General features: G+C 53.9%; 1 protein-coding gene across 1 annotated transcript; it reads right to left on the reverse strand.

The window, feature by feature from the left end:
• Window positions 1-1196: 1196 nt before the first annotated feature.
• Window positions 1197-1706, reverse strand: LOC139832018 (uncharacterized). The gene has a single exon (XM_071821415.1). The coding sequence runs from the start codon at window positions 1704-1706 to the stop codon at window positions 1197-1199; it is 510 nt and encodes a 169-aa protein (XP_071677516.1).
• Between the last annotated feature and the right edge of the window lie 10208 nt (window positions 1707-11914).

The raw sequence follows: 11914 nt of genomic DNA on the forward strand, positions 1-11914 counted from the left end.
AAGCACCTTGATCAAAAAAAATATGCGGCGGCGCGTTGACCAGTTTCCTGCAGTGTTTTTTTTTTTTTTTTTGCAAAAACCCCTACTGATAGGTGGGTCCCACTTGACAGCGTCACCCACTCCCTTCCTTTCTTTCTTCCCCATTTCTCTAGCCCTCCCCACCCGTCTCCACCGCCCCCCTCCCTAGGTCAGCGGCCCTTGCCTCCGGTGCCGACCCGTCTTCCCCTGCTCCGGCGCCTCCCCATCTTCCCCTGCTCCGGCCCTCCTCTCCTTCGTCATTCCCTCCTCCTTCCGCCACCAGCTCCAAACGCGTCCGACCCGCCCGCACCAAATCGACGCCAGAGGCCAAGACTCGCTGATGGGAGGGACAACATAGCTCACACCACAGCGACGCGGCCGATTGGCTCGCTGGCACCCGCGTGCATCTATGTGTGCGGCACCGTCGAGCTGGCCGGACCGGGTGGCACAGTGTGGCCAAGGGCGTTGGGTTGTGCTCCACGCTGTGTCAGCGATGCGAGCGCACGGAGCACCGTCCACGACATGATGCGAGGAGCCAGTGGAGGAGGTGGCGTCGTTGTTCGGTGGTCTCCACCTGGCCGCCGATTCCGTCACCGCTCCTCACCGGAATCCTCCATCCCTGAAGTGCCCAACGACCGGCGTCTTTGCTGGATGCCTTGGCCACGCATGATCTGCAGAGGACGGGTGCAGGAGGTGTCCCTGTCGTCCAGTAGTTCGGCCCCAGGCACCACCGGTCCTCCGCATCCAAAGGTCACACGAGCTGGCCCCTGCTTCCCTGGTGCCCCTCCTCCTGCATCGTTAACGTCGCCCCGCAGCAACGAGCTGTGGAACAAGGAGGATGGGAACGGCGGTGGCGTGCGGAGCAGGATGGCATTGGCACGCGGGTGGACTCGGTGGAGAAGAGAGGAATAGAGAGGAGAGTGGGTGGGTGAGGTTGACCTGTGGGCCCCACAGCAGAGTCTCTAGGCTTTGAAAACAAAATTAGGATTTTGAGGGGCCTTTTTGCAAAAAAATCGCACAGTTTGGACCGGTCAACACCCGCTACCCCTACATACGTTTTTTTTTCAAGGTTGACGGGGGGAAAACCCCACCGTTTGTTATTATAACTCGAAGGGCCAGGCAGCCAGTCCATATGTACAGATGTGGGAATACAGGGGGAGGGAGAGAGAGTGCAGGGTCTACAAAGCTCTAGTCAAAATATAGGAGCGCAGCAAGTCGAGGTGCGCACGCTCAGAAACCGGAAGTCTCCACCTCCAAAGGAGAAGGTCGTCGCTCGCCTTCCGGAGCGTGGAGCTAGAGGTGGGCGCCCTCCCGTTGAAGACAAGGTCATTGCGACTTTTCCAGATGGCCCAGAGGATCGTCGCAGCACCAAACTGCCAAGACTTGTTGGGGAGGGGGAGAGGGGATCGGAGGTCCCAAACGGAGAAAGGTTCAGCTGGGATTGGGACGTCCAGCCGAGCCCATATGTCAGTGGCCAGGTGGCAGTCGAAGAACAAGTGCCGTCCGGTCTCAACTATCGGGCAAGCAGCGCAGATATCAGAGGGGGCGCAACTCTTGTAGAAGAGGTTGGCCCGAGTGCTCAGGCGGTCGATGTCGAGGAGGTAGATGAAGATCTTCAGCTTCGTGGGCAGACGTAGAGCCCAGGTGATGCAGGTGGATGCATCCCTAGGCCGAGGTGGGGAGAGCATCAGGTATGCCACCCTCGAGCAGAAGCGGGGCGCAGAAGGGAGTCGATGAAGCGAATGTCCGGAGTGTCCCTGAGCCGCGTGTCGTCGATGAAGTGGCGGATGAGCAGGAGCTCAGCCTCAGCAGCTGAGGAGAGGCGTGGCTGCAGGTCAAGGCCCAGAGTCACGACAGTGGCCACCGACGCGTGCTGTCGCGTGCAGTGCGAGTAGATGGCGGGGAAGCGCTCAGCAAGCGGGCTGCCCGGCAGCCACCTGTCCAGCCAGAAGGAGGTGTAGCGCCCATCACCGACGGTCACCCTGGTGATGGAGCGGTATAGGGGAAGGCCTTCTCCCACAATCCGCTCCAAGAAGGAGGGGGCTGTCGAAAGCTCGCCCAAGTCGCGACCTCTGTGAGAAAGGAACCAAGTTTTTCAAGGCAAGGGTATAGGCTGGTGAAGTTTATGTATAAAATTGAGAAGCAAACACCTGTTCTGCCGGTGGAGATCCTTGACGCCGAAGCCACCCTCCTGCTTAGACAAAACAACCTTATCCTAGGCGGTTAGACAACAAGCACCAGAGCATGAATCCTTCTCGGTCCAAAAAAGCGCGCGGCGTCTCTTATCTATACTGTCAATAACACCACGGGGAAGCAAGTACGAGCACATAAAATAAGTTGCGAGATTATTCAGCACAACATTACACAGCACGAGCCGACCCCCAGAAGACAACAAGTGAGCGCGCCAACCAGAAAGACGCCTGTCAAAGGAGAGGAGGAGAGGAGCGAACGCAGAGGCGGGGAGTTTAGTTGGCGACAAGGGAAGCCCAAGGTACGGTTGGGGGAAGGAGGAGATGGGGCACCCAAGAGCCGCGGCAATGGAGGCGGCATCGGACTGCGGAATGTTCATGGGAATGAAGCAGGATTTGTGGAAATTAATGGCCAGCCCGGTAGCGGACGCAAAGTCCTCAAGCACCATCCGAAGGTTGGCAGTGGCGCCGGGGGAGGCTCTGCAAAGAATGAGGGTGTCATCCGCGTACTGGAGAACAGGACAGGAGGCATTGTCAGCAACGGGGTGGGACAGGGTCCCGCGCTCCCAGGCCTGGCGAATCAGGTGTTGCAGGACATCGGCCACAAGGATAAAGACATACGGGGAGAGGGGGTCCCCCTAACGGAGGCCATTTTTACAGCGGATCCAATCGCCGGGGACACCGTTTAGGAGGACCGCAGTGAGACCAGAGCAGAGGATTCTTTCCATCCAGCGGCACTAGCGGTCGTCAAAACCGCGGGCCCTGAGGATAGCGAGCAGGCTGCCCCAGTTTACCGAGTCAAAGGCTTTGCGGAAATCGATTTTGAAGACAATGGTGGGGGCTTTACGCGAGTGGCAGCAACGGAGGAGGTCGGCCGCTAAGTTTTGAATGGTCTTTTGCAGCCTAGAGGTGAGGACTTTCGTGATGGCCTTCATGACGCAGTTTTGGAGCGAGATGGGGCGAAACTGGGAGGGGTGAGTGGCAGTGTCAACCTTGGGCAGGAGAACAAGGAAGGCACGGTTAATACGGGCGAGGTCGATGGATTCGTCAAAAAAGGACGCGAAGATCTCGAAAACGTCAGACGAAAGGGTGTTCCAGAAGGTCGCGTAAAAAGCTGGCCCAAAACCATCAGGCCCAGGACTGGACAACTTGTTCATGGAGAAGAACGCAGTTTTGATCTCATCAGGGGTGAAGGGGGCACTTAAGCTAGCGGGGAGGTTTGGAGCGTTCGGGTAGAGGGAGGCAAGGTCAAAAAGCCAGACAGGTGTAGTGACAGAGCCAAGGAGGTCAGAGTAAAAGGCCTTCAGAGCGGCGGCTTTGCTAGCGTGGTCCGCAGAACTGACCCCATCCACAGTGAGCATCGGGATAGTGTTGCGACACATCCGGCACATGGCCGAGGCATGGAAGAACTTAGTGTCCTCGTCCCCTTCGAGGGCATAGCGAATTTTTGCCCTGGACCTCCAGTAAACAGCGTTCTCCTTGATTGAGAGGTGCAGGGCGTCCATAGCAAGGGAGCGGAGACGAAACTCGTGCGGGGAGAGAGCCCTTCCCTCTTCCAGAAGGTCAAGAAGGTTAATGAGCAGCCGACAGTCGCCCTCTCGTTGGGTCGAGGGGGATACGCGTCTACGCCATCTTTTGCAAGAGGAGCGGCAGAGACGCAGGCGGGCAACCAATCTAGCCGTGGGGTCGGGGCGGAAGGTGGATCCCCAGGTAGCGGTGATTGTCCATCTAAAACGGTCATGGAGAGCCCAGGAAGGCTCGTACCCGAAAACCCCACTTTTCGGGATGAGAGTCAAAATTTTGGCCAGAAGAGGGACATGATCAGAGGTGTCCCTAGCGATCGAAGTTAGAGAGGACGAGGGAAAGTGGTCATTCCAGGCGTTGTTGATGAAGATTCTATCAAGCCTAATAAGGGTGGGGGAGGCCCGACCATTAGACCAGGTAAACCGTCTGTCCCTGAGGGGGAGTTCGATGAGGCCAAGGGAATTGATGGCATCATTGAACAAAGAAGCCTCAGAGATGGAAAAGTTGGAGTTGTTCCTGTCAGACGGCTCACGGGTCATGTTGAAATCACCGGGAACAATCCAAGGGATGTTGTCACCTGGAGCGTGGAGGGTAAGATCCTGGAGGAAGCCAGCTTTCTCCGCATGGTCACAAGGAGCGTAAACATTGGAGACACGGAAGGAGCTACCATCGTTAAGGAGGGAGAGATCGAGGGAGAGGGTGTGACGCGAAGGGAAAGAGGAAGTAAGGTCAAACAAATTGGCATCCCAAGCAGTAACAAGGCCACCTGAGGCACCGATTGACTCGACATTCTGAAGGAGCGAAGGCTGGAGGGGAGGAAGAAAGCCGCTTTAGAGGGTTGGATGAGTCCAAGTTTAGACTCCTGCAAGCCCACGATGCTGGGCTGGACCAAGGTGAGGTCGGCACGGACCTTATCGCATTTGTCGGGATCGCCTAGCCCTCTGATGTTCCAGGACGCAAGGTTAAAAACGAAATTGCCATTCATGATCTAACGCAGGAAGCACCAGGGCAGGAAACCAAAAAAAGCTTGCTGCAAGCACAATTCTGCCTAGGGGCAGAAGGAAAACTACAGGGGGGGGGGCAACGATACAGACAAAGAGGGCACAGCTCAAGCCACTGCACATGTCGCAGGGTCTCAAGGGGCAGCAGCGCAACCTAGCAGAGCTAGGGAGGAACAGCAGCGAAGAGGCAGCAGCATCCACCAGGAGATGGTGAGGCCGCAACGGGGCGCTGCAGGCCCGTCCAATCATGCAGACGAGGACGGCACCGAGCCTGCGGCCTCGACGGCGTCCGGGTTGACACCGCAGGCAACCGCAAGCGCTCTGAGGCGCGGCACAGGGATCGGCCCGGGGTCGGAGCAGCCACTAAACCCAGCGGCCTCCGCCGCCACCCTGAAGCGAGGAGACCCGCCAGAGAGGTCAAATGTGGAGGCTTTTGCCTTCTTGGCCTTGGCCAACATGGTGACGAAAGTGGGCGCCTCTTTGGCGGTGAGGCGCGAGCTCCGGCGAGCTTTGAAGGCGTTGTCCATCGCACGTTTGCGGCGGACGCGCTGCTTGCGAGCAGAGTCCTCGTGGATAGGCAGGGCCAGGTCGTCTCCTTCGTCAGTCGAGGCCAACTCCAGAGGAAGAGGGTCGGGGGCTGCTCCTTCCGTCGCCACGCCACGCGTCCCGAGCTCATCAGACGTCGCCGGCGGGGGCGAGCGGAGCGAGTCATACCACTGTAGAAGAAGGGGAGGGCCGCTAAGGTCGGAACGAAAGGCGAGAGGGAGAGCTGGGGAGAGGGCCACGGACATTACCTGCGCAGCGTCCAGACCAGCGTCTGGGAACTGGGAGGCGAGGCGGTTCGCGAGGACGCGGTCCCAAACCTCCGTGGGGCGCGCTTGCTCACGGGGGAGGGGGAGGGGCGTCTCAGCGGGGAGCCCATCGACGTTCTCCAAAGCGGCGGCGCAGGCTAGGTTGGATTGGCGTCGGGCAACGATTCTATTCCAGAGGTCGAGCACCGCTGGCGCCGGCGCGCGAGGAGAAGGCGGAGGAGTGGGCGGTGAGCCAGGCACGGACCCCTCGTCGATATCGCTAAGGCGAGGCGCCCGGCCACCTCCTGCCCCTCCGGACCCGCCGATGTTGAAGTGGAGACTAGCAGAGGAGAGGAAATCCTCCCAGCCTGTCCAGGAGTAGACGAGCCGGACAGTGACCTCCAAGGCGGTCTCACCGAAGGGGTCGTGGACGATCAGAGTGGAGGGGAAGATGTGGTCTCCGGCCATCTTGACCACCACTCGCACCGCCGAGAAGTCCTGCTCTTGGAGGCAGGCAGGGTCGATGCAGCACACGCTCCCCAGAGGAGCGAACGCCGCGCGGATCCCGTCCACGTCCCAGTGATCATGCGGGAAACCAGTGGCAGTGAGCTTGGCGAAGCGCGGAGAGCCCCAAGCAGCGCGGTTAGCACCTTCCTCTGGGCGCTCCAGGCAGATGCGGTGGCCGATGAACTCTAGAGGGAAGCTCGCCATGGTGGCCTCCCGGGCCTCCGTCGAGGTGAAGACGAGGAGAAGAGCTCCATTGTCGCTCCCAGCCAGGGTCACGGCTGGATCACCGGCGCGCTCTTCCAGGACGCGGTGGAGCAGGTAGCCCGGAGCGTCCGCAGCAGGTTCAAAAGTGGCGTAGGCGAAGCGGCGGCCGTTGGAAGGCGCCGCCACGGGAGGCATGAAGACCTGGAGGCAGCTTGGCGCGGGCAGGGCCGCCGCGGGAGGGAGCGGAGCGAACGTGGGAGGGCCCCTGTGCCCCACCGGAGCAGCAGGCCTGGGACCCATCATGGCCGCCGCAGAGGTCTGGGCCAGCGCAGGGCCCCGCGAGGTGGAGAGAGGCGGAGAGGCGGCCAGCCCACGCGGATAGGGTGTAGGTGTCCTGTTCTGCGCGCTGCGGAGCGGCCCCGCGCTCCCCTCCGGCGTCTGCATCTCCGACGAGCCGGACGACGAGATCTTGCAAGCGGCACGCAACCTAGGAGAGGGAGGGGCAGAGGATTCAGCTAGGGAGCAAAGGGAGGGAGCGGATCTAGAGTAGGCAAGAGGAAGGGACTCACATCCTCGATGTTTGTGTCCGAAGCGGCCACAGGCAGCGCACCGGCAGGGCCCGCGGCAGGCACCGACGAGGTGCTCCGGCGTCAGGCAGCGGAAGCAGTGGCGGCGGTCCTTCGCCGGGGAGAAGAAGAGGAGCTTTGGGGTGGGTGGGCTGTGGGTTGGATCTGGAGAGGAGAGCAGGGCCTCCATATAAGAGAGGGGAGGGGTGGAGGCGGGCGAGGAGACGGCATGGCCTGGAGGCGCACGCGTGATCGGAGAGCCGGCGTGCCCATGCTGCGGCGTGGCGGTGGGAATCCGGGAGGCATGCAGCTGCAGTGGCGAGGGCGGAGAAAAAGAGGAAGGGTCGGAGGGGACAGCACATGCGGGGTGGTCGAGGTTGGGCAGAGCGTGCTCGGCCCGCAGGTCCGAAGGAAGGTCGGGGAGAGGGGGGCTAGCAGACAGAGGGGGCTGGAGGTAGGGGGGGGAGGGGCATGGGCGGAGGGGCTGCTGGGCAGGCAGGCAAGCGACTGAGCGGAGGAGAAAGGGGGACACGACCCTTCCCTATCCGTAGCGCTGACCAGCCTCTCGGGCAGGTGGGTCCCCCCACTAACGAAATCCTCCACCGACGACTGGTCGTTGGCCACGCTGGCAAGAACGGAAGGAGAAAAGAAATCATCAACCCCCTCAGCATGCAGAAAATGGCCGGCGTAGGGCACCATCTCCATGCACGGTGGCCAGGCCGGCAGGCGAGCGACTTCCGCCACCGCGGCATCGAAGGAGCGGTGCAGACGATACTCAGATCGGCCCAGGCGAACAGAGCCGCGCGCGACGAGGAGATCCCTGATAGCTGGCGACGCGGCGAAGGAAGAGAAAATGGCGCCGCCGTGGGAGCGGACGCTGAAGAAATCCGGCGACGCCGTGAAGAAGAAATTGAGGGCATTTGCGACGCAGAATTTGTTGAAACAGGGGGAGAGGCTCGGCGGTGTAATCCAGAACCGAGAAAACTCGCAAGATTTACCTACTGAACTCGCCACCATGGTATGAAACATTGACAGCATATAATCCAGGAACTCCGCACCTGGCGAGGGATACGGTGCACCGGCGAAGGATTGGCCGCGGGAAGAGTTCATACCTGAAGCACCTTTGTCGGAGCCGCCGCGGGGCAAGGTGCTGTTGCCAGAGCACGGAGGGTTGGCGTCGGCGGCAGGAGGTCCCAGCGCGGGAGCACCAGCCGTCGAAGGAGCGGCGGCGCTCCGCGGCAGAGCCGGCAGAGCCAGGGGCAGCTGAAGGTGGGTGGTAGGTTGGAGGAGACTAAGGGGGAGAGATCCTAGGGCTAGAACGGCGGTGGTGGAGGTCGGCTGGGCGTCGAGCGGAGGAGGGTCGCTCGGAGGAGCGCAGGAGCTCTCCATCTTTTTCTACCCCTACATACGTGGTTACCAGATACCCATGGGGAAGCGCATAATAGTACATGTATGCTTTTAGCGGGAATTTTATTAAAGATGGGAGCATATGGATTGATTCGGATCAACATGGAATTGTTACCTCATGCTCGGTGACCTAGATGAACATTGTGATGTATTTAGATACCGTACATTGCGTATTTGGAAGGTCAGTGACCGTCTCGATTTTAGGTGTCAAATACTGGTACCGTGGGTTCATTTTGCTCATTTTTTTACTCAGGAATATACAATCTTGAATGAATAATTTGTGTAATTTTCTGGGATTAGTGTTATAGATTTCCAGTTTACTTAGAAGAGACATAACTTCCAGGATTTGGTATCATGAAATTTTCCGGAGTTAGTACTGTGTTTCTACTTTAAATGTTGAGGAAACTATTTCTTTCTGTCCAATTTTTTTGTACTGCATTCCCTTTGATGTTTAAAATGGACATTTTTTAGACATTGAAATTTGAAAATCACAAAGTTTGCTGATGTTTTTTTCAAACATTTCCCAGAATTCGCGGAACCATAGCATCAAGAAAATCTTATTTTTTAGAAGATACTTCTTGGATATAGTATCTTTAGAGTTCAATTTTAATTTAGGAAAATCAGAAAATCCTCTGGAATTTTGTGTTTTCTTTGATGAGGTATAACGAATTTACCGAGTATCATGAATTTTCGCGACATTAGTAGCATTCAGTTCTTAGTTTTCCACTGAAACTATTAAACTATATATGCAGTCCAAATCATTAAGATTTCACAAACACATCTCTCAGTTGCGTGTGCAACTTCAATATGAACTGACCCATGCCACCTGGTGGGTCCAACTAGCTACGAGCTGCTTCCAACTCACGGAAAATCTATGTAATAAGCAACTTAATTAGCTCCCTAGTGGGGAGACTCGAACGGTCAGCGAAAAGTTCATTGAATAGGATGGGATGGTATGTGTAAAAGCAAGCAACAATGAGGCATGGGTTTTCAAGATTATGAGCGCTTTAGTGAGGCTTTTCTTGCTAAAGAGGGGGTGGAGGATCCCGAATCTTTTTGCGCTAATACTAAGGGCAAGGTATTTCAAAAATGGTGAATACCACGACAGGTGTATGAGGCCCTTTTTGGAAGATAACCGGGGTGCACCAACTAGATAGAGAATATGAGCATCTAATCCGCAAATGCAGGACATGAACAGCACCCACTAGATGGAGAATATGATCAACACCCACTAGATGGAGAATATGATCAACACCCACTAGATGGAGAATATGAGCGCAGATCTAGAAGATATATAACTGGATTCCATGGATGGGTGCGCGACACCCACTAGGGCACAGATCTGCTAAGCTTTGTTTCAATCTCTTTCTTGTACTCACAGTATGCTCGTACATACTACTATGTGTAGAAAAATTATAGAAACAAAATATAAAACCCTGCTTTGCCTACAATTAAATGTGCACGTCTACAATTATAGAACTTGAACACGCACGTTCAAATGTGCACGTCTCCAATTAAACCTGGACTCCCTTGATTAAAAAAAACGAACTTTGTTTTTTACCTCCCTCATCGTGTTGCACATGGACTCTTATGAATAACCAGATCGTGCTCCATCTCTCTTTAAATCGGAACATATCTCTCTTTAAATTTGAACCATTAAAAGAAAATTCAACTATTTAAATAATTTGGATGATGTGGAATAACGTGGTGTCTCAGTTAGAGTTCCGTATATTAGTTTTACTATATGATAGAATAGATGGATGGCACTACAACTCCAGAGCTGCTGCTGTTAGCTGCTTGAATTGATGTTTAGTTTGTCGGCGGATCAGGTTCATGTGTTAAGATATGATGAAACGCAGTTGATGGTGAGGTAAGAGTTCATATATGCTGAGCTTTGTTTCAATTTTTTTCTTGTACCCACAGTATGCTCATACTAGTATTAGAACAATTGTACATAGTTGAGTAACTTGAGGTTTACTTCATGGGCTGCAGATGGAATGTTCAGGAAACCCTATCTAAGATTGCATTGCTTGGAGCTTCCTTGCAGTCTGGAGATGGAAATGGTGTCTCAAAAGTTGGAACCTGAAACAGTATGTTTGTCTGACTTGCTATATCATTTAGGTTTCTTCAACTGAAAATGGCACTACAAGTTCAGATCTGCTGCACATTGGGATAGCATAACTCGGAATATCATTCTCGACAACTTCATTGGTACACAAACTTTGCGGTGTGAGTTCCAGACTCAGTTACCCTGGGAAGTTATGCATCTGGTCCTGCGGGGTTCCTGTAAGGCAGAATTTGCATCGAGCTTCCGTGATGATCATGACTCAGTTATCCTGGGAAGTTTTACACGTTGGACAGTTGGAGCTATGTCGTCTAAACTTCGGTGAGGTTATCTTGTTACCTAAGGTTAAGGAGGTAGAAAGGATTCAGCAATATAGACCTATCTGTCTCTTAAACGTAAGTTTCAAGATTTTCACGAAAGTGGCCACCATTAGACTAAATACAGTGGCTGATCATATGGTGAGGCCGTCGTAGACCGCATTCATGCAAGAACGTAATATCCTAGATGGGGTAGTGGTCCTACATGAGGCGGTGCATGAACTGCATACCAAAAAGATGAATGGGGTTATTTTAAAGCTAAATTTTGAGAAGGCTTACGATAAAGTAAAGTGGTATTTCCTTCATCAGACACTCATGATGAAAGGTTTTTCACCAGGGTGGCGTGCTTCGATCAATGATTTCGTGTTTGGAGGAAGTGTTGCGATCCATGTTAACGATGACACATGTCGATTTTTTCAGACAAGAAAAGGTTTGCGCCAAGGTGACCCTCTATCACCACTTTTATTTAACATTGTAGCTGATATGCTCGCTATCTTGATCGAACGTGCTAAGTCTGATGGTCAAATTGAAGGGGTGATCCCACATCTTGGTTGATGGGGGCTTATCAATCCTTTAATACGCTGATGATACAATTTTATTTATGGGACATGATCTCGATAAAACTCGAAATTTAAAGCTAATCTTGGCTGCTTTTGAGCAATTATCGGGTCTCAAAATTAATTTTCATAAAAGTGAATTGTTTTGCTTCGGCGAGGCTCAGGACTCAGTTGCCGCATATACGGAACTGTTTGGTTGTGGGCAAGGCCAGTTTCCTATCAACTATTTGGGGATCCCGATCCATTATCGAAGATTAACAATTGCTGAGTGGAAACTAGTGGAGGACAGACTTCAGAAGCGTCTTAGTAGTCGGAAAGGTATGTTGGAGATATGCCCAAGAGGCAATAATAAAGTGATTATTATATATCTTTATGTTTATGATAAATGTTTACATACCATGCTATAATTGTATTAACCGAAACATTGATACATGTGTGTTATGTAAACAACAAGGAGTCCCTAGTAAGCCTCTTGTATAACTAGCTTGTTGATTAATAGATGATCATAGTTTCATGATCATGAACATTGGATGTTATTAATAAACAAGGTTATGTCATTAGATGAATGATATAATGGACACGCCCAATTAAGCGTAGCATAAGATCACGTCATTAAGTTCATATTGCTATAAGCTTTTAATACATAGTTACCTAGTCCTTCGATCATGAGATCATGTAAATCACTTATACCGAAAGGGTACTTTGATTACATCAAACACCACTGCGTAAATGGGTGGTTATAAAGGTGGGATTAAGTATTCGGAAAGT

This window comes from Lolium perenne, chromosome 6 (genome assembly GCF_019359855.2).
Source record: "Lolium perenne isolate Kyuss_39 chromosome 6, Kyuss_2.0, whole genome shotgun sequence".
NCBI lineage: Eukaryota > Viridiplantae > Streptophyta > Magnoliopsida > Poales > Poaceae > Lolium > Lolium perenne.